Here is a 21,364-nt window from a genome sequence, read left to right as displayed (position 1 = left end):
CCCCTAGCAATGAAAGCCAACATTCCATTGGCCTTCTTAATCACTTGCTGCACCTGCATACTAACCTTTTGAGTTTCGTGCACCAGGACCCCCAGATCCCTTTGTACTTCAGTACTTTCCAGTTTCTTGCCATTAAGAGAATAGCTTGCTCTACGATTTTTCCTGCCAAAGTGCATAACCTCACACTTTCCAGTATTGTATTCCATCTGCCAAATCTCTGCCCACTTACTTAGCCTGTCTGTGTCCCCTTGCAGGTTTTTTATGTCCTCCTCACTCACTACTTTCCTTCCCATCTTAGTATCATCTGCAAACTTTGATATGTTACACTCGGTCCCCTCCTCCAAATCGTTAATATAGATTGTAAAGAGTTGGGGACCCAGCACTGACCCCTGCGGAACACCACTAGTTACTGACTGCCAGTCTGAGAATGAACCATTTATCCCAACTCTCTGCCTTCTGTTAGATAGCCAATCCTCTATCCATGCCAGAATATTATCCCCAATCCCGTGATTTTTTATCTTAAGCAATAATCTTTTGTGTGGCACCTTGTCAAATGCCTTTTGGAAGTCTAAATACACTACGTCCACTGGTTCCCCTTTATCCACCCTGTATGTTACTTCCTCAAAGAACTCCAGCAAATTTGTCAAACATGACTTCCCCTTCATAAAACCATGCTGACTTTGTCCTATTAAATTATGATTATCCAAATGTCCTGTTACTGTCTCCTTAATAATGGACTCCAAAATTTTACCTACCACAGATGTTAGGCTAACCGGTCTATAGTTTCCAGCCTTCTGTCTACTGCCCTTTTTAAATAAGGGTGTTACATTAGCAGTTTTCCAGTCTGCCGGGACCTTTGCTGAGTCCAGGGAGTTTTGGAAAATTATTACCAATGCATCCACAATCCCTACCGCCACTTCCCTCAAGACCCTAGGATGTAAGCCATCAGGTCCAGGTGATTTATCCGCCTTGAGTCCCATTATTTTACCGAGTACCACTTCCTTAGTGATTTTGATCGTGTTTAGCTCCTCCCCCCCTTTAGCCCCCTGTTTGTCCAGTGTTGGGATATTCTTAGTGTCTTCTACTGTAAAGACTGATGTAAAATATTCATTCAGTGTTTTTGCCATCTCCATATTTCCCACCATTAATTTCCCGGTCTCATCCTCTAAGGGACCAACATTTACTTTAGCCACCCTTTATCTTTTTATATAACTATAAAAACTCTTACTATCTGTTTTTATATTTTTTGCTAATTTACTTTCATAATCTATCTTCCCTTTCTTAATCAATCTTTTTGTTATTTGCTCAATCCCTTTGAGCATCTGCATTCCCCAATCTTTCACCATTTAGAAAATACTCTGCCTTTCTGTTTTTTCTACCAAAGTGGATAACTTCACATTTATCCACATTATATTCCATCTTCCATGTTCTCTCCCACTCTCTGAGCCTGTCGAGATCACCTTGACGCCTCTTCACATCCTCTTCACAACTGACACTGCCATCTAGCTTTGTATCATCAGCAAATTTGGAAATGTTACATTTAGTCCCCTCATCCAAATCATTGATATAGATTGTGAATAGCTGGGGCCCAAGCACCGATCCTTGCCCGACTAGTCACAGCCTGTCATCCTGAAAAAGACCCGTTTATCCCTACTCCAGCTCTATCTCTTATCTCCTTCTGTCCATGGAAACGTCTGAACGACTGCAAGTCATTGAAACATAACCAATTAAATTACTTTTACTAATTTTCAGCTTTGCTGGGCCGTAGTTTATTAAGGTTGCCAGTTTATAGTTTTTATTAAGTTAGTATAGTTTTATTAAATTTGGACTTATTTCTGTTTGAATTGGGGGAAAGCATGTTAAAAACCAGACTAATTATAACCGTTGTCATCAAGGTTCTGGGTTGCATCATCACCATGGAAACAGAAACCAAGCACAGAAAAAGCTTGTGCTAAGGTTTAAAAGCAGATTAGGGAGGCCCAAGGCCTGTGTTAGCCAAAGAACTTGCCGGGCTCCTGATTGAGTAGAATGGGAGGTATGGAATATACATGATTGGGTAGATCATTCTGCAGTTCCAGTTTTTGAGGTATCTCCTAGTGGGTTTGGGTCATTCTCAGTGTAGCAGGGTCAGGAAGGGCACCGACTGGACAGGTGCAGACGTGTATGCAAGTAGAAGGAACGAGGAATGGACCACTCCTACTAACCAAAGGACAATAACGGGTAATATAATTCTGAATTGTACTTTGTAAACTGCTGCTCGAATTCTGTAGTATATTTATCTCACTTATGCTTAAATAAAATCATAATCGTTACCAATATGGAGTCAGCTTTGAACCATTGAATAGACAGTCCAAAAGGAACTTCCAATTTTTTCTTACAGTGCCCCTTTAACTACTGCCTTATGGCTCTGACAGGCTAATCCCACTAGGTTTCATTGGCGGGTTGGGCACCGGGCAGGACATCGCAATTCTGCTTTAAAATGGTGTTGGGGTCCTAATTGCATGTTCGGACCCCAATTCCTGAGGCCCCCGCCTGCTTCTGGCAGAGTGTATCAGATGATTCAGAAAACTGTATGGTTAAGACTGGGGTAGTGCATTGCGGTGGCAGTGGTAAGTACTCAACCGTGAATTTAACCACCCGCCCGCTCCGTTCCCATTGGGCACAGTGGGTTAAATTCAGTCCTTAGGTGTCCGTAAATGGGCTACAACCAGGACAGTCAGTTCCACTTCTAATAAACCTGGGAAGGAAGGGGGCCCGATGGAAGTGCTGGTTTCCTGCATGCACTGCGCATGCGCGGGAAACCGGCACTTCCGTTCCTCTGAAAGCGGGGGCTCAGAGGTCGAATGTGTGCGCGGGGGAGTCTGCGCGTGCGCTTTGAACTTACCCTCCCGAAGAAACCTGTATATAAAAAAAAAAGGTAAGTCTTTAGAATTTAGAAATGTAAAAAGCAGGCGCAAGGCCTGCTTTTTACAAGGTAAGTGGTCAATTAATTAAAATTAAAACATTTTTTCCACAGGTTTATTATTTTTAAATACTTTAAAGCAAGGTAAGTTTATTTTTAGCCCCGTTAGAATATAAAATTATTTTTTTGAAAAATTTAAATTATTGTTTAAAATAGTTATTTAATATAATTTATAGTTTATTTAAAAAATGTGATATTTTTTTAAATTTATTTGAAGGTTTACTGCTATTTTGGGGCTGTAGTATTTATAAGTCTGACAGGTCTTCCTGACAAGACTTATGAATGGAGCATTCCCTGCTCCGATTGGCTGCCCATGGCCCACGTGATCCCAGGGGACATATCGAACTAACTGCACCCCTGGGACACGCAAGCACTGCGCGCCGGCATCTGGGCCAGGCCCCGGATCGGAATTCCATGGGGCCCTACAGCTTAACTGCCAGCGCGCAAGGTAAGTGCAGGTCGGGGGTTTGCACCCGCGTGAAGCCCCCGACCCGAATTTCTGGGCCAATTAAGCAGTAAATGAAGCAAGAAATGTCAAACAAAGTGGATGAGCTTGTACCTCCCAAGGACATTTGCTCATTTCATTCTGGTTAAATAAGTAAACTAAAAAAGGATTATGAATTGGGAAAGGAAAAATATAAGTCGATCAAGAAGAGTACCATTATTCACTTGTTCATTTTGTTTATTCAGATTTATAAGATATTTTTGGAGACCTTTTCACTTTTAAACAAAACCCTCTAGTTCTTCCAGATCAAACTTCTTTGAGCCTGGTGGGGTGAAGTGGAGGAGCAGAAGAAAGAAAAGCATGAAAAGCAAAAAGCACAAACATAAAAATATTCCCTCTGGCAGCTGACCATAAATGTCAGTAAAGCTAAACACTTAACTTCACAGCAGCTATCACTACATCAAAACAAGTTAATGAGAACACTGTGCAGAAACTTGGACCTGTTCCTATTACACCCCCACCCCACAAACTTGTGAACCAGAAGCACTGTGCAAGCACAGTCAATGTCAACAATGATGACTGCAGTTCCCAATTTGTGCATTTCTATGTGTCAACATTAGAACAGTTATCATCCAGTACAATATTTTTTTTTAAACTTATAGAAATTTTAAGTTATTTTCACTTAATTAGTTTACATTAAATCTAACAGGAAGTTTTCTGTAGCCAGAATTGCTCAGAAATCTTGAGTTAAATATATTGCTTATTTCTTGCTCATCATATCATGGTTTCTAATCTTGGCTTTGGAATTCAAGTCTTGTGTCCATGTTTGGACCAAAGCTGTAATGAGGTTTGGAGCAAGTGGTCCAGGTGGAACCCAAACTGATCATCGGTGAGCAGGTTATTGGTGAGTAAGTGCTGCTTGATAGCATTGTCGACGACACCTTCCATCATTTTGATGATGATTGGGAGTAGGCCGATAGGACAGTAATTGCCCGGGTTGGATTTGTCTTGCTTTTTGTGGGCAATTTTCCACATTGTCGGATAGATGCCAGTGTTGTAGGTGTACTGGAACACTTTAGCTAGGAATGCAGCTAGTTCTGGAGCGCAGGACTTCGGCACTACAGCCAGGATGTTGTCGGGGGCCGTGATCTTAGCTGTGTCCAGGGATTTGGAGATAGTTGAGATGAGCTAGCCAGTTGTCAAGTTATAGCTGTTCTTATTTAGGTGAGGGGTCCTGAACCACTGGTCTCACTCAGCAGACAGGGACCCCAATGTAAATTTGCCAGATTCACTAAATGCTGGTGGCCAGATCTGGTAGCAAATCTGGCAGGTTTGTATTGGGGTTGCTACCAGTTGAGTGAGAAATATGCTTCAGGAACCAGAAACATAAATACCCCACTGACACCAATATAAAGTCGTTTTTACATAACCCGAGTCCTGCATTAATGCCCTCAGCTCCTGAAGCATGGGTTTTGCACAGCTAGCTGAAAATGTAAAACTGCCAAGGTTTACTAGAAACAAAACTCAGAAAGCCAGCTAAAATGGATTGTCCTGACAGCTGTTTTTGCAATTTCTGGCAGTTTTACCTTCAGTTTCCAGCCATCTGTGCGAGACCCACATTTCAGGAGTCAATAACACTGGTGCAGATCTCACGCTATGTTAAAGCAGCTTAAAAAGGTTTTGTGTTATCACTAGCCAGTTATACCAATGTGCGTGCCTATTCAAACATTCTACAGTACTGACATCATCCTGCTCATTGTTCATCTCACTGACACCTTGTTTAGTGTAAAACATAACACATCACAGCTTCATTGAACAGGTACAGAACTTGCCTTTGACAGCTCCAATGAGAGAGAAAATATAAAGGCTAAAATCTGCAATGCTGTCCAGTTCTAAAGTGCTTAACAGAGAAATGCACAAAGCAGAATGGATTTAATTAATTTTTTTACCTGAAAGTCTTCTGTGAGTTCTGGGAAAAACGGGTTGTACATTTCCAATTCTTCTATTAGTCGTCCCAAGTCATGCACTGGCTTTAACTTGTTAATATCAGTTTCAATATCATCGTTCTGCAGGGAAGAAAACTTTATTTAACAAAACAGTTTTACTTCTTAAGGTTAGCAGAGCTCCAACAGCATTATAGTATACATTCTGCTTATGAACTTGGTCTGGAAATTTTACTGAAATGATTAAATGCTTACTTTCTGTACATTTTCTGTTTAGTTAAAACAAGATGTTTCATAACTTGTACACAGCAGGTTTCTAAATTTTACAAGCAGTACTTAAAGCATGTGATTAGAATCATCCACTGAGAAAATATGTTCTAAAAGAATGCAAGCCAAGAACTAATTTCAGAAATGCCTGGAACAGATCCACCAAATTATCCCTTATGATGCCACTTAGCACAAAAAAATGCTACTTTCTTTTAAGTAAAGACAAAGTTGTCAAGAGTAGTAGAGATAATAAATTGGGATATATTTCAGTTTTTAAAAAATGAACAGTTAAAGATTATGCTTTTACATAACGATTCACTAAAGGGTTTTTAAATCCAGAAAACTCATTTCAATCTGGGCTTGGCCACACAGGAAATGGAGAGGGATACAAGTGCAATGACCTGTGTGTATTGTGAAACATTTACAGTTGTCAGAAGTGAGGGATTCCAAACTAGGTACTCCTGTAATAGATATCTGCTAATCCAAGCACTGGAGAGAAGTGTTCAGGTGTTCAAGGGCCTGGAAATTGTGAAAAATTCATATAGTGGTGATCGGCTTTCCAGTCGGAGCGAGAACAGAGGATAGGAAGCAGGTTTCACAAAGGGGACAAGCCAAGGAAGAACCACTGGCAGGGAAGGCGGAGACGACGCTGACAATTGAGATAGTGAATGGGTTAAAATGGAAAAATGGTGGAAATGTGTAAGCACAATAAAGACAATAGGAAATTGCGCTGGTAAACTATTTCAAGCTCTGGCCCATGAAGGAAAGTGTGACAAAGCTGCAGGGCACAGTACATCTAAGATCATAGATGAGATGGTTAGCTCAGGAAACAGGACAGGAGACTCAGTGACAGTGGCAGTGAGAGGCATAATGCTTAGGAGAGTGGTTTGCTATATGTGTCCCAAAGACAATGTATGCAAAATAGTGAGCTGCCTACTTGGAGCTGGAGCTGTTCAAAATGAAGAAAGGCTAGTGGGGGTTACCCGGGGAGCAGAAATGTTGGAGCAGGTAGCAAACTGAAACAGAGGGGATGTGAGGTAACATTATCGGACATATTTTATGGGTTGAGACCAACAGGAAAACTGATTTAATTAAAAACAGGCCAGTTGAATGCAAGGCCAGTGCAAGAGAAACAAAGTAAAGTTAGTCAATAACGGAGATTGTTTTTGTGATAAAGAGATCTGGCACAGGAGTGATGGGCTGTACCTAAATAGGGCAAGCATCAAGAGACTTTCAGGGAACACAGAAATGGTTATTGGGCACCATTTAAACTAAATGAGGGTGTGAAGGGCAGGGAGACTGGACTGTGTTTTATAACAGACAGGATGATGGAAATGATCAGGACAGTGCCAACAATGCAGCATCATAAGGAGCATCACAATATTCAGGCAACAAGACTAGTCAATCAGAATGTGGGGGGGGGAGGTGGAAGGGGAGCGGAATTAAGGAGGCAACAACCACATTAAATATATATACATGAAAGCAAGAAGCTTTCTAAATATAGTGGTGAAACTAGATACACTGGTGAAAACTGTTAATTACATTATAGGAATCAGAGACATTGTTGATCCAAGATGATGGAAGTGAATATAAACTGCAAGGATACACGACACTCAGGAAAGATGGAGGGGATGTCTTGTATGGAACAAGCATCCAGAAAAGTTAGGTAGTCTAGCCCATACTATAGGAAAAGCCATGGTATGATTTTTTCAAATCCTTTTCATGCCTCTTCATCACCTCACTAATGATCTTTTAGATCATCTAAAGGCTTTCTATTAAGTATTTTGCAAATCAAACAAATTAATTCCATCTCTATTAATTCTCCTTCTCTCCCTCTATTTTTCCAATCTTATTAAAATGCCTACATTTCTTTCAGTGTACAGTTCTGATGAATGGTGCACATCCAAAACATCTTTTAATTTTTTTCACTGCTTGTTTTTGTCAAACCTGATGCAACTTAAAGGCAAAATAGGAACATAGGAACAGGAGTAGGCCATTTAGCCCCCGGAGCTTGTTCCGTCATTCAATGAGATCATGGGTGATCTGCGACCTAACTCCATATACCCACCTTTGCCCCATATCCCTTATACCTTTGCTTAACAAAAATCTATCAATCTCATATTTAAAATTAACAATTGATCTAGCATCAATTGCCATTTGTGGAAGAGAGTTTGAAACTTCTACCACTCTTTGTAAAGTGTAGAAGCATTTTCTAATTTCACTCCTGTAAGGTTTGGCTCTAATTTTTAGACTATGCCCCCTCGTCCTAGACCCCCCAACCAGCAAAAATCATTTCTCTCTATCTATCCTATCTGTTCTCAATATCTTGAAAACTTTGATCATGTCACCCCTTAACCTTCTAAATTCCAAAGAATACAACCCTAGTTTGTGTAATCTCTCCTCGTAATTAAACCATTGGAGTCCAGGTATCATTCTGGTAAATCGAAACTGCAGTCCCTCCAAGGCCAATATATCCTTCCCAAGGTGTGATGCCCAGAACTGCTCACCGGTGTGGTCTAACCAGGGTTTTGTATAGCTGCAGCATAACTTCTACCCCCTTGTATTCCCTCCAGATATAAAAGCCCAGCATTCCATTAGCCTTTTTCATTATTCTCTGGACCTGTCCATGACATTTTAATGATCTATGTACCTGGACTCCCAAGTCTCTTTGGACCTCCACTGTTTCTAGCTTTTCACCATTTAGAAAGTATTCTGTTCTATCCTTGTTAGGTCCAAAGTGGATGACTTCACATTTGCCTACACTGAAATCCATTTGCCACAGTTTTGCCCATTCACTTAATCTATTAATATCTTTGTAATGTTATGCTTCCATCTACACTGCTGACAATGCTACCTATCTTTGTGTCACCAGCAAACTTGGATATATAGCTTTCTATCCCTTCATAATAAATACTGTGAATAGTTGCGGCCCGAGCACATTCTGCCTATTAGAGTACCTGCCCATTATCCCTATTCTCTGTCTACTGCCGCTCAGCCAATTTCCTAACCAGGTCAACAGTTTGCCTTCAATTCCATGGGCTTCAACTTTAGCTAACAGTTTCTTATATTAGCTAATATTTTATTCTTGGTGTGAATCCTAGAATTAGTGTAAATTGTAAACAAAATGAGTCCAGAACCTTCTTGTTTTCATCTTTTTCTTCATCTTCATTGTCTGTTTCTACTTCAGTGTCGTCAGTGTCATCACTTTCATCTACAACATCATCAACTAAAACAAAAAAAAGTTCAAAAAAGTCATCCAAACTCTAACCCACAATATGGAGATTTGTTAAGAACTTTCAGTCAAGGCCATTGGTTGTTTAGAATCTTTTAATACTCAACTCAAAAGGTGCTAAAGTAGTGACTGCTAGTTAGTTAGCTCATGCAATTTACATATCATTTTCATAAATGTTGAGCTTCTCGTCATGGTACAGTGGTCACTATTATCTGGAACTACTATCTGGAACCATCATTAGAATGATTGTCAGATTGGCCCAATGATCATTCTAACTAAACTTATTGTATTATGTCTACTTTATACCATCTCCTAGTTCTACTTTTCACCGTCAAAGATGCTCCTTTTAGCTCCCAGTATACGCAAACAAGTTCATGGTCGGTTCTCAAACTTATAATTTTGTCACATCAAAATTTTCAAATAATAATATTTTACAATGCTCCCTGCAAAAAGACTATTACTGTTTTTACTCAGTAGGTTTCTTTTCTGTGTTGTCCTATGATTATTTTACTATTATTTTGTTAACTGAGACATACGTTAAACTGTTATGGCATAAAATCAATTGGTATACTTGTTACAATTTGCTATTCAAACATTTCCATTACTTTTTGCAGGGAATCCACAGATATTTCTGAGGAATTCAATTGGGGAAAAAAAAGGATTCCATTTGATCAGTAACAATACTGTGCAACAAACAAATTGTGCTTGAAATATCATCCCTGTCCTTTAGTGAATCCTACATTTTTGCAGCCAAGGTGGCGATACTCTATTGTGTGTATCATTTACAAATGTTATGATATGGTTTCCCATTGCCACTGCATATCAATCACAGAATAGGGAAATGGCAGTGAGATTAATGCCATTAAAAATTTACTTTTGAGGATCTTGATCGCAGGTCCAAAAATGTTAGAAAGGGACTGCCTTTTGTGAGTACAACAGTTTGTTAATAACTGAAGGCACATTACTCCTTGTACATTAGTATACTTGAGAACAGACATATAATTGGAGACATACCCAGTCTGGCTTGCACGTGGCACTAGTCCCACATTACACAGTTGACCCTTAACACCCTCTGAAGTGGCCTAGCAAGCCACCAAGTTGTAAAACAATCGCTTCAAGGAAAAGGCTCACCATTACCTTCTTTCCTACATTACAACAGTGACTACAAGTGCTTTGTTGGTTGTAAAGCGCTTTGGGATGACCCGAGGTTGTGAAAGGTGCTATATAAATGCAAGTCCTTTTTTCTTTTAAGGCATGTAGGAATGGGCAGCTAAATGCGGCCTTGCCAGCATCACCCACGTCCCAAGAACAAAAGAAATGAATCAGCAGTTAACACTGTGAAGCTATTTAGAACTACTGAACCACCATTTTTTTTGGAGTAGGGAAGAGGAGACTACAAATTAAGTATTTAAATATATATAATCAAAAGTTGTTAAAGGGTTAATTCTTGAAGTTATTTTTCCCCCAAGTTGATTATTCTAGTTGAGCAAGCTACCAGACATAAGCAATGCATTGCCCACGGTATATAAGTTTGTTGTTTTCAGTCCTCTCTATTGATTGACTGGGAAGGAGAATTTTGAATTTATGATAAACTTAAAAAAATTAAAAATGGGGTATAAGTGGAGGGAAGACATCACATAATAGCAGGTTGGGAGTTCACATGGTTTATTCCTTAAAATGACAAGTTACCAGTCTCAACAATGATGCTATAGGGAGGCCAGTGCAAAGGGCAGGGCCACCCTTGCATGGAGGAGAAAAACAGAAGGGCTGAATACCCCATGGTGCTCTTAGCACCGCTATAGAGCAGGATTTGCAGAGGCACAGAACAGGCATGTCTACTCTGGTCTCTTGGCCAAGGAAGGTATGATTTGAGAATAAAAAAAAGAGATAAATATCATAAAGAACAATATATTTGATCTAGTTGTGGAGCATTCTAGCCTTCACTTATTATTTTGAAATACCGATCTGATCCGAGATCTTCACCCCTCAACCTCTCTGGGTATTATCAGCTCTACTCCTTCAATTCCACTATCATAATTATCTTAACATAAAATAAATTAATCTAGTCGTAATTAATTTTGTCTAAATTGTTATTGAAGTAAGAGCTGTATGCGAATGCAGAATTTTACTCCTATTCGGTGAAAGACCAGCCTTCGAGCTCTTTGGCGGGGGGGGGGGGAAAGAGGGCGAGCGGAACAGACAAAAAAAATTGATTGCTAACAGGCAAACGGTTAAACAGAGAACTGTCAGGTTAAGTCTGATCATTTTGTAACACTAATCTGTCTACACTGTCAGATATCAGACCCTGCATATCATTGTAGACAGCTATCTATCAAACTGAGTTAGGCCCCAGCTGGAACATTTGCAGGGCTATGGGAAAGAGCAGGGGAGTGGGACTAACTGGATCGCTCTTACAAAGTGTCGGCACAGGGAGGATGGACCGAATTGTTGTGTCATTCTAGGATTCTATTATATTGTAATTATAGGATCAGTGGTAATGATCACACAACATGGTCATTAGACATTACTGAATCAAAACTCAACAGAATAACGCCAAAGCTATTGTATTCATCACCCATTTCTAGATACGGGACCCATCTCTGTGGAAGCCAGTTGTACAAGATAGATGTATATAGATAGAATTAGTATGTACAACAAAACTACACATATAGCACAAAATTATCTGTTTATGTGAGACAGTAGAGATTAATTCCATTGTAGAATTACACAAAATGAAATGCATCTTCAGAAATAGCCTGGTCCTCCTACTGCTAGTGTTGTAGCTAAAGGTGGATGTGATCAAAACTAATGCCATTTGCAGAGAAAACTACAGCATCCTAATATTTTGGGTAACTACCTTCCCGAGTTATTTGTCCAGAATGAGACTAATGTTCTGCTTATTTCTCCGAGTGAAAGGCATGGAGCTTTGGTGGAGTGCAGCTTTGCTCCCCACCCTACTCTCATTGTGAATCGTGTATATGCATTGGCATTCACTTAATATACTGGTTGTTCATTTTTTTCACTTTCAGTTTTGGTTTGGGGAAGGGTGTTGAGTTCTGAAAACCTACCTTCAGGAGCTAAATTATAGAGTTGAGCTACAGGACCACTTGTTGGGATTACTGGCAATTGGAAGTGGTAGACACTTTTAATGGTTGGAATGGGAAGGCGATTTTTAGGGAAACATTTTCTCATGATGAGACTAGAGATATTGACCAGAGGATCCAGGGTTCTCACCGAAAGGCAATCCTGTAAAATAAAAATAATGCAGAAAAAAAAATTGTAGTCTGCAGATTCTGTACCACATCTCTCTAAAGAATTACAGGACTATATTAAGTTTATTGGTTCATGAAAGACTAAGCAAACATTTGTTTAGCATGCCTATTAAATGCGTCAGCAAAAAACTGTTATTCAAAATACTAAACTTCAATAATACAACTGTAAATTGCTTATCTTTATTTTGCAAATGCAACTCCTGCAGTATGTGCAATAAAATAAAATGCATGTACCAGGGAGGAAGATTACAATGTGATGCAAGGAATAAAGGATTTTGCCTGAAACAGCCAAATGGCTCAACATAAATCTTCCTCGTCAATAGTTAAATCTCCATTGATTTGCAACCTCATGAGCAATACGGAACAGATTCCGCAGTCAATGCATAATGTAGCATGGTATTAATACGAACCAAGAGGTCTCAAGTTTTGCTGAGTTAGCCGATCTCAGCCAGAGTAGCAACAGGGGCAGATAGCGCTGACCTCAGCGCCCCCTGACTAAGGAGGAATGAAAAATAAACTGGCCAGAGTTCAAGCTCTTGAACACTTTCCAATGATGGCCTACTGGAATTGCATTTGTGGACACTGGGTGAGGGCAGAATGAAATATTTTGCTGAGATACCACCTACAGCTGAAAATCCTACACTCACTGTGCAGGACCACATAAAGAACAATTATTTGTGCTAGGTAACAAAGGGCTGTTACCATCCGTGGAATCATATCCAAGCTTGAGATAGCGTCTACTCTGCAGAGCCCCAAAGCAAAATGTAAACCATAAAACAAAAGCCCCCACCCCCCGCATTTTCTATCTGCAGTCTGCTGAAGAAGGAAGAAATTTGGTTAGAGCGTGGACATCGGAGCTGAAGTAAAAGACCCTGACAACAAAGAAAGATCACTTTCTGTGGAGCAGCATGTTACCAAGTTCTAAATTGGCCTTGCTGGAAGTTTACATTGACATAAATGCTATTGTATTTACAATGCTCAAATTTTTCACAGCAAATTATGAATTCTTGAGTTCAACCACAAAAGATTAAAAGAAAACACAGGCTTACAGGAGAAAGTCATGCAAGCAGCAGCTGGTGCATGAAAGTTTCAACTAGCATGCATCTTACTGCCCAGGGAACAAGAAAAAGATTCTCTGATACTCGTTTTAAAAGTGACGAGACCACAGAGCAGCGAGAGAACTGTACCGACCTTGAGTAATTTCTCAAGGTCTGTCCTAATTGCTTATTCAGGAACAGCATTGGAAACTTGCCAAAGGGCAGGAAATTGTGTGTGTGAGCAGCTCAAAAGGACTCCAGCCAAAACTTACATAAGAACATAAGAAATAGGAGCAGGAGTAGGCCATTTGGCCCTTCGAGCCTGCTCTGCCATTCAATAAGATCATGGCTGATCTTCTACCTCAACTCCACTTTCCTGCACTATCCCCATATCCCTTGATTCCCTTAATATCCAAAAATCTATCGATCTCTGTCTTGAATATATTCAACGACTGAGCCTCCACAGCCCTCTGGGGTCGAGAATTCCAAAGATTCACCACCCTCTGAGTGAAGAAATTTCTCCTCATCTCAGTCCTAAATGGCCAACCCCCTATTCTGAGACTGTGACCCCTGGTTCTAGACTCCCCAGCCAGGGGAAACATCCTTCCTGCATCTATCCTGTCAAGCCCTGTAAGAATTTTGTATGTTTCAATGAGATCACGTCTCATTCTTCTAAACACTAGAGAATATAGGCCTAGTTTACTCAATCTCTCCTCATAGGACAATCCCCCCATCCCAGGAATCAGTCTGGTGGACCTTTGTTGCACTCCCTCTATGGCAAGTATATCCTTCCTTAGGTAAGGAGACCAAAACTGTACACAATACTCCAGGTGTGGTCTCACCAGGGCCCTATATAATTGCAGTAAGACATCTTTACTCTTATACTCAAATCCTCTTGTAATAAAGGCCAACATACCATTTGCTTTCCTAATTGCTTGCTGTACCTGCATGTTAACGTTCAGTGATTCATGTTCAAGGACACCCATTTCCCAAAAACTCTGCTTTTCTATTTTTCCTACCAAAGTGGATAAATTCAAATTTCTCCACATTATATTCCATTTGCCATGTTCTTGCCCACTCACTTAGCCTGTCTATATCCCCTTGAAGCCTTAAAGGGTTGAAGCCACTTAAAGGTACATGGCCACTTTTATGTTTTTTAGGCTTGTGCCAGATATTTTTCTAAGCTCTAAAGTTCACTATTGTAAGCAATCCCTCGCTTCTCATGAACCAGAGTATGGATTTAAATTTACAATGAGGTAGATTTCAATGGAATGAAAATCGGGCGGTTGCTACATGGGGCGAGCAATCCGCTCCATCAGATTACTGCCCAGGCATTGAAGATGAAAAGCTACCCGAATATCTGGTGGTGCGACGCTGCCCAGGGGTTGACACAAAAGGCATCAAGGGGTATGGGGAGAGAGCGGGACTATTGTACTGAGATAGAGGATCAGCCATGATCATATTGAATGGCAGAGCAGGCTTGAAGGGCCGAATAGCCTACTCCTGCTCCTATTTTTCTATGTTTCAACCCTCATTAACATAATTAGCTCACTGAATTGACAGGGGTCCTCTGTTGTTCTACTGATTTCAGATAGCAGAAGAATAAACTCCATCAGGCCTAGGCTATAAACAAGTAATAAGTAGAAAATCAATACAGGATATTTCAGTTATTACAGAGCTTTGAAATGACATGTTCTCGAGTACAGAAGTCGCAACTAATTTTTTAGTAATACTAAAGCTGGATCAGTGTCCGTAACTTAACTTATACGCAAGATTTTATCCATAAAATTTTATACTCTATCTTGATAAACTAAAAAGAACTGAAAGCACGCTGCCAGAGATATACCTCTTGTTCCCACTGAAGTTCAAAACTGGGATATAGGAAATCAAAAGTTGTCTTCCATTGTTGGACAAAACTTTTGAAATTGAAATGATAGTTTCCAGTTCCACCTAAAGGCTAAAACCAAGCCCATTAACTTCAAATGATTATTTTCATGTCAAAGAAATAGTAAACTAGTAGCTATTTTCTTTGCAATAAAAATGCATTTGCATATGAATAATGCCCCTGAAGTGACATTTTGCGTACCATATAGCAATGTTTATTTCCTTTAACATGTCAAAAACAAGTTAGCAGAAAGGCACACAAGATTCTCTGGTAGCACATAGTAACCTAATTTGAAGTGACCACCCACATCTCGTAAGAAAATCCATGTATCTTTAATATTTATGATTTGAATTGTGACAGAATGACTGCCACAGTTGTATGGGGAAAAAAAACAGTTTCAGCCTTCTCAAAGGTTGGAAAATATTTTAAATGTATTTTTTTTTAGCCTTTCCAAAATGACTGGCAAAATCCAAGGGAAATAAACCTGGTGGTAGGAAACAAGAGTCTGTGGCCAAGTGATGAGGCAATGTAGCACTCAAACCCCGTTAGTTGACTGGTAAAGTGAATGTGCTGCTGCGTGAGGCGGGTGCAACAAAAGTTTGCCCAGCTTGGCACTCCAGGGCGCCCTTCCCAGAGGACAGCAATGTAGCACACGCCAGGATCAACTTTCTACACGTACAACTAAAACGGACTAGAAAAAGACAACACATTTTAAGGACACTTACCAACAGCATCATTTACGAGGCAGGTAGCCCAAGTATGCATGTCATAACGTGTTTTTTATCAACCTCTACTGCTGGCCTATGTCAAGTCTACAAACAACCGTACATCTTTTTCATTGCTCTACATACATGCCCAGGCGACAACAAATCCACTTTAGGCCAGTCTAAAAGGCCCGACAAAGACTGAGCTCAACGTTAATGGGGCACAGATATGGCTATATGGATCTGAAACAAAATTTCCTATTCCTATACCACTGGTCATAACAATCTGGATACGTACCCGGAAGTCACTTTAAAAAGGGCGAAAGTATAAAAAGGGCGAATGTAAGCTCTTTTAGACTTGGCACTTACTTTTTGTGAAGACTGAGCCTTATGGATAAATAAGCATTGCAAGATTGGATTACAGAACTTTTTGTCAATTATACTTGTTAAGGAGCTGAATACAGTTACGTGGGGCGCGAAAGGATTATTATTAGTTACAATGTAATTGGTCAATTTTGTGTCACTACCACGAAGGAATTTGGGTTTCACAAGGTCACCCACAGGAAAATTGTGCATACCCATTCTGATCAGTGTTTACGAAACTCAACAAAATAGAGGTTTATTTTGCTGAAAAATGAGAACCGCCTAATAAATTGACCTGATGGTTGACCAATCGGTGCGTCACGGACGGGACCTAATCCTGCAGCCTCCCGAAACTTCACCGCCATTTTTTCCCCCTGCTTTTCCTCAACAGTGAGTGGGGCAGCTGCGTCGGCCCGCCGGAGCAGGAGGTGAGTTGGGGTCACTTGGGCCGGGCCTCACAACCGCTCGGCCCGAGACACAGAGCGGGGGAGCGGCAGCGGCCGGCCATCAACCGCGCGGCCCTCTAAACTGCCCTGGCAACGCCGGGCCCCCCCCCCCGCTAGTTTCAAATAAACTTCTTCATCACAATTGTTAGCAGACAGCTATTCAAACTAATATACCTTGCTTTACAATTATAGCACAAGTTTAGCTAATACTGTGCTCTAAATAGAACATAGGATTACATAGAATATACAGCACAGAAACAGGCCATTTGGCCCAACCAGTCCAGCGTTTAGGCTCCACTCGAGCCTCCTCCCATTCTCCTCATCTAACTCCATCTATTCCATTCTCCCTCATATGCTTGTCTAGTCTCCCCTTAAATGCATCTATACTATTCGCCTCAACCACTCCCTGTGGCAAGTTTCACATTCTCACCACTCTCTGGGTAAAGAAGTTTCTTCTGAATTCTCTGTTTGATTTCTTGGTGACTAGGGAGATGGGACATGTGTTGTGCAAGGCCCTAGCCCGTAATAGCTCACTGCACTCTGGAATGGTTCCTGTAGACTGGAAGGAGGCTAATATAATCCCCTTCTTTAAAAAAGGTGACAAAATGAACCTGGGTAACTATAGGCCCATTAGTTTGACATCAGTAATAGGTAAAATGCTTGAGGGAATCATTAGGGACACCCAACATGGCTTCATAAAAAGGAGGCCATGTCTTACAAATCTACTTTTTTGAAGAAGCTACATAGTTGGTGGAGGAGGGAAGTCCAATAGAGATTGTCTACTTAGACTTCCAAAAAACTTCTGATAAGGTACCACACAAGAGGCTTCTCTATAAGATCGAAGCCTCTCGTACTAGTGGTAATACATTGAGCTGGCTTCAGAACTGGCTGGCAGGTTGTAGATAAAAAGTAGTTATCGATGGATTTGGATCTGTTTGGAGACCGGTCACCAGTGGTGTCCCGCAGGGATCGGTGTTGGGACCGTTGCTCTTTACTATTTTTATTAATGATCTGGATGTAGGTGTTGGGGGGACAATCTGCAAATTTGCAGATGATACTGTGCAAGTATTAGGATTGTAGACGATGCTCAGGCGGATCTTAATCTGTAGGGAGATTGGGCTCATGACTGACAAATGATGTATAACTTGGGTAAGTACCTGTGCAGTGTTGTGCATGTGGGCAGGGCAAATGCTCTACATTCATACATCCTTCAGGGTAAAGCATTAAAGAAGGTGGAGATAGAAAGAGATTTGGGAATTCTAGTGCATATATCCTTAAAGGTGCATGAGCAATGCCGTGTAGTGATAGCGAGAGCAAATAGGGTGTTGGGGTGTATCCGTAGGACAATTGAGTACAAGACGAGGCATACTGTTTTGTCCTTGTATAAGACCTTGGTCAGGCCACACTTGGAATACTGTGTCCAGTTTTGGACTCCTCACATGGTGGGTGATATTGAGGCTTTGGAAAGGGTGCAGAGGAGGGCCACGAGACTAATTCACAGTCTAAAGCATCTAAATTATCAAGATAGGCTAAAAGAGTTGGGTCTCTATAAGTTAGAGAAGTGTAGACTTAGAGGTGATCTGACTGAGTTTTATAAGATAATGAAGGGAATAGATTATGTTCCAGCTAATAGTTTATTTCAATTAAATAGGTTAGGGAGGACCAGGGGGCACAAATGTAATTGTCCTACGGATACACCCCATCACCCTATTTGCTCTCGCTATCACTACACGGCATTGCTCATGTACCTTTAAAGATATATGCACTAGAATGCCAAAATCTCCTTCAATCTCTACCTTCTTTAATGCTTTTCCCTGAAGGGTATATGAATGTTGAGCATTTGCCCTGCCCACATGCATAATACTGCACTTATATAAAGCCAGGTCTAGGTTAGATGTCAGGAGCTGGTTCTTTTCCCAGAGAATAGTGGACCTCTGGAACAGGCTGCCGTCTCGTGCAATGGATGCCGATTCGCTGAATTCCTACAAGTGAGAGCTGGACCTGTTTCTGGCTGGGGCAACATCACCTCTTGCAGGGATTTCACAGCCAAAGCGCTTGCCTGGACTAGTTTTGATCGTCTAGATGGGTCGGAAAGGAATTTCCCAGTTTTTTTCCCCAAATTGGCCTGGGCTTTTTATCTTTTTTTTTGCCTCTCCCAGGAGATCACATGGTTTTGGGTGGGGTGGAGTATATATTGTGATACACAATGTATCTCAATTGTGTGGGACAGGCTCGACTGACCAGAGGATCTTTACCTGTCCGTCTATGTTAGTATGGTCGTATCTTATAGTGATGGCCTCTAGTTTCGCTTTTCCCCACAAATAGAAACACTCTCTCTGTATCCACTCTATCAAAACCTTTCATAATTTTAAAAACCTCTATTAGGTCACCCCTCTGCCTTCTCTTTTCAAGAGAAAAGAGACCCAGCCTGTTCATACTTTCCTGATGGGTATAACTTCGCATTTCTGGTATCATCCTTGGAAATCATTTTTGCACCCTCTCCAGTGCCTCTATATCCTTTTTATAATATGGCAACCAGAATTGTACACAGTACTCCAAGTGTGGTCTAACTAAGGTTCGATACAAGTTTAGCATAACTTCACTACTTATCAATTTTATCCCTCTAGAAATAAATCCTAGTGCTTGGTTTGCTTTTTTTTTAAATGCGCTTACAAACCTGCGTCGCTACTTTTAGCGATTTGTGTATTTGTATACCCAGATTCCTTTGCTCCTCTACCCTATTTAGATTCTTATTTTCCAAGTAATATGTGACCTCCTTATTTTTTTTACCAAAATGTATTACCTCACACTTACCAGTGTTAAAATTCATTTGCCAAGTAAGTTTATTAATATCTCCTTGTAATTTGTTGCAGTCCTCCTCAGTACTGATTACCACCGCCCCCCCACCAATTTGGTGCCATCCACAAATGTAGAAATTGTGTTTTTGATTCCAGTCTAAATTATTAATATAAATTGTGAACAACTGTGGTCCCAGAACTGATCTTTGTGGGATCCCACATTCCACCTTCTGCCACTCTGAATAGCTACCATTTACGCCTACTCTCTGCTTTCTGTCTTGCAGCCAGTGCATATTTTTGTTTACTATACTGCATTAGAGCATACACGCATTAGAATGGTTTCATTAGAATAGCCTGAAAGATTACAGTTTTATTATTTGCCAGTGTTCGAAAAGCTTTTCCATATGACCTTTAAGTATCACCCTCAAGCAGCCGTCTGCAATCAGAGTGGAAGCTGTTTAAAATGTAACATAAATGCTCATATTCAAAGATTGATCTTAATGGAAATGGCGCCTAGTTTTCAGCACAGAATTATGTCCACATAATTGTGCATTAGTTCAGCATCAATCAAGGCACTTACTTGAGACGTATTATACAAGACCTTCATCCCTTCAGCATCAACGAAAGCTTTCCTGCCCAACTTGATATACGTGATATTTTTGATACAGGTTAAAATCCCTTTGCGGATCAGCATATGCCGATGCCTTGCGTCATGTCTATGCCAGTCGATATAAATTGTGAGCAGAACAGGAAGGTATCCCCTATCCACTGACCTCCTGGCATTGGTTTCTACAATAAAAGAAACACACATTTTTAAAAAACTTTTCCCTAACTGTAAATAAGGAAATAGTTATTCCTTAATGTTGTCATTCAATTATATATATTAACATATATATATGTAATAGGTAGTACAACTATACTTCATGGTTTATCACGGTTACAGACAGAACAGGGAGGAAAAAGTACAAGCAGCACTTTTTTGGGGAGGAGGAAGAGTTATGTCATATTTTCATGTCAAAGACATCAATATAGGTGATATTATGATGTACTTTAAATCATTGCCAGCAGACAAAAAAACATTAGAAGTACTCTTTCTCAAAGATGGTGCCCTTTTGAAGGTTTATTATACAAATACTAACAGGATGTGAAATAGTTCTCGACTCAAATTGCTTCACAATGTCATCAATTCAAGTTCACTTAACAGTTTTGTGCAGCTAAATTTTTTATATGGTAACTACAAGTGTTATAAAATAACTCTTCATCATCATCTTATTAATTGCATACTCTAAAGTTGGACTACTGCTTAACACTAATAAATGCTTTCCAACTGTGAGCAACTGGATTCACCAATTTAACTTACTGTAAGAAAAAAAACAAATGAAGCCTGAAAATGTTAGACTGCAGGGCTGTTATTTCACACCCAATACCAAAAAGTCTGCCAACAAATTATCCATAAATACAATTGAAATGGAAGGTTGCAATTTCTTCTTTAACATAGCATTTAAAAAGAACCACCCCACAACAATTGGCTTCAGCATCACTGGACTAGGAACAAAAAAAATCAAAAATCAACCAGTGGCATAGTGGTTATGAAAGTGAGTGGGGATGGGTCAGGTCCTGTACCACTCAAGTCCCAAGCTGAGCTACATCAAGTGGAAAAGGCACCTTGCGAAGTTTGGAGTATCTCTCGGCGAGTAGGAGTAAAAGTCGAAAGTGGCGGGATCAGGCTTGACTGTGCTGCTCACACAAGGGTGAATTAGTGACAACACACAAGATGAATGTTCAAACGGGCTTAGTACCAGAGAGCCATCAGCACTGTCAAATTATGCCCCAGCAAAATCCAGGAGATGGACAGAGAAAATTGAAGAAATTGCAAAAACAAATTTTAAAGTGGAAAGAAAATGCTCATGCTTAATGATTAACTTACATAGGCAACTAGGTAAAACACTTACTCGACTTTAGCAATGCTGCCAGTGTGTCTAATGAGACCCTGCAAAAAACAACACAGTC

General features: G+C 40.4%; 1 protein-coding gene across 6 annotated transcripts in view; it reads right to left on the bottom strand.

Annotated features, from left to right (window-relative positions):
- The window catches only part of agtpbp1 (ATP/GTP binding carboxypeptidase 1), a 410,793-nt gene that overhangs the window by 208,891 nt on the left and 180,538 nt on the right, over positions 1-21,364 (bottom strand). For all 6 annotated transcript variants that reach the window (XR_015078056.1, XM_085985173.1, XM_085985187.1 and 3 more), the window contains 5 exons: positions 21,307-21,344; positions 19,935-20,143; positions 11,918-12,095; positions 8,755-8,843; positions 5,357-5,473 (listed from right to left, as the gene is read on the bottom strand). Coding sequence is in view for 5 of the 6 variants with exons in the window: in XM_085985173.1 (XP_085841299.1) it covers positions 5,357-5,473; positions 8,755-8,843; positions 11,918-12,095; positions 19,935-20,143; positions 21,307-21,344 (631 nt within the window). In the remaining variant the exon portion in view is untranslated. The remainder of the gene's footprint in view (positions 1-5,356; positions 5,474-8,754; positions 8,844-11,917; positions 12,096-19,934; positions 20,144-21,306; positions 21,345-21,364) is intronic.

Source organism: Somniosus microcephalus, chromosome 1 (assembly GCF_052327205.1).
Source record: "Somniosus microcephalus isolate GS21.2 chromosome 1, FLI_Smic_1.0, whole genome shotgun sequence".
Classification (NCBI taxonomy): Eukaryota; Metazoa; Chordata; class Chondrichthyes; order Squaliformes; family Somniosidae; genus Somniosus; species Somniosus microcephalus.
This window is presented reverse-complemented; position numbering and strand designations above follow the sequence as displayed.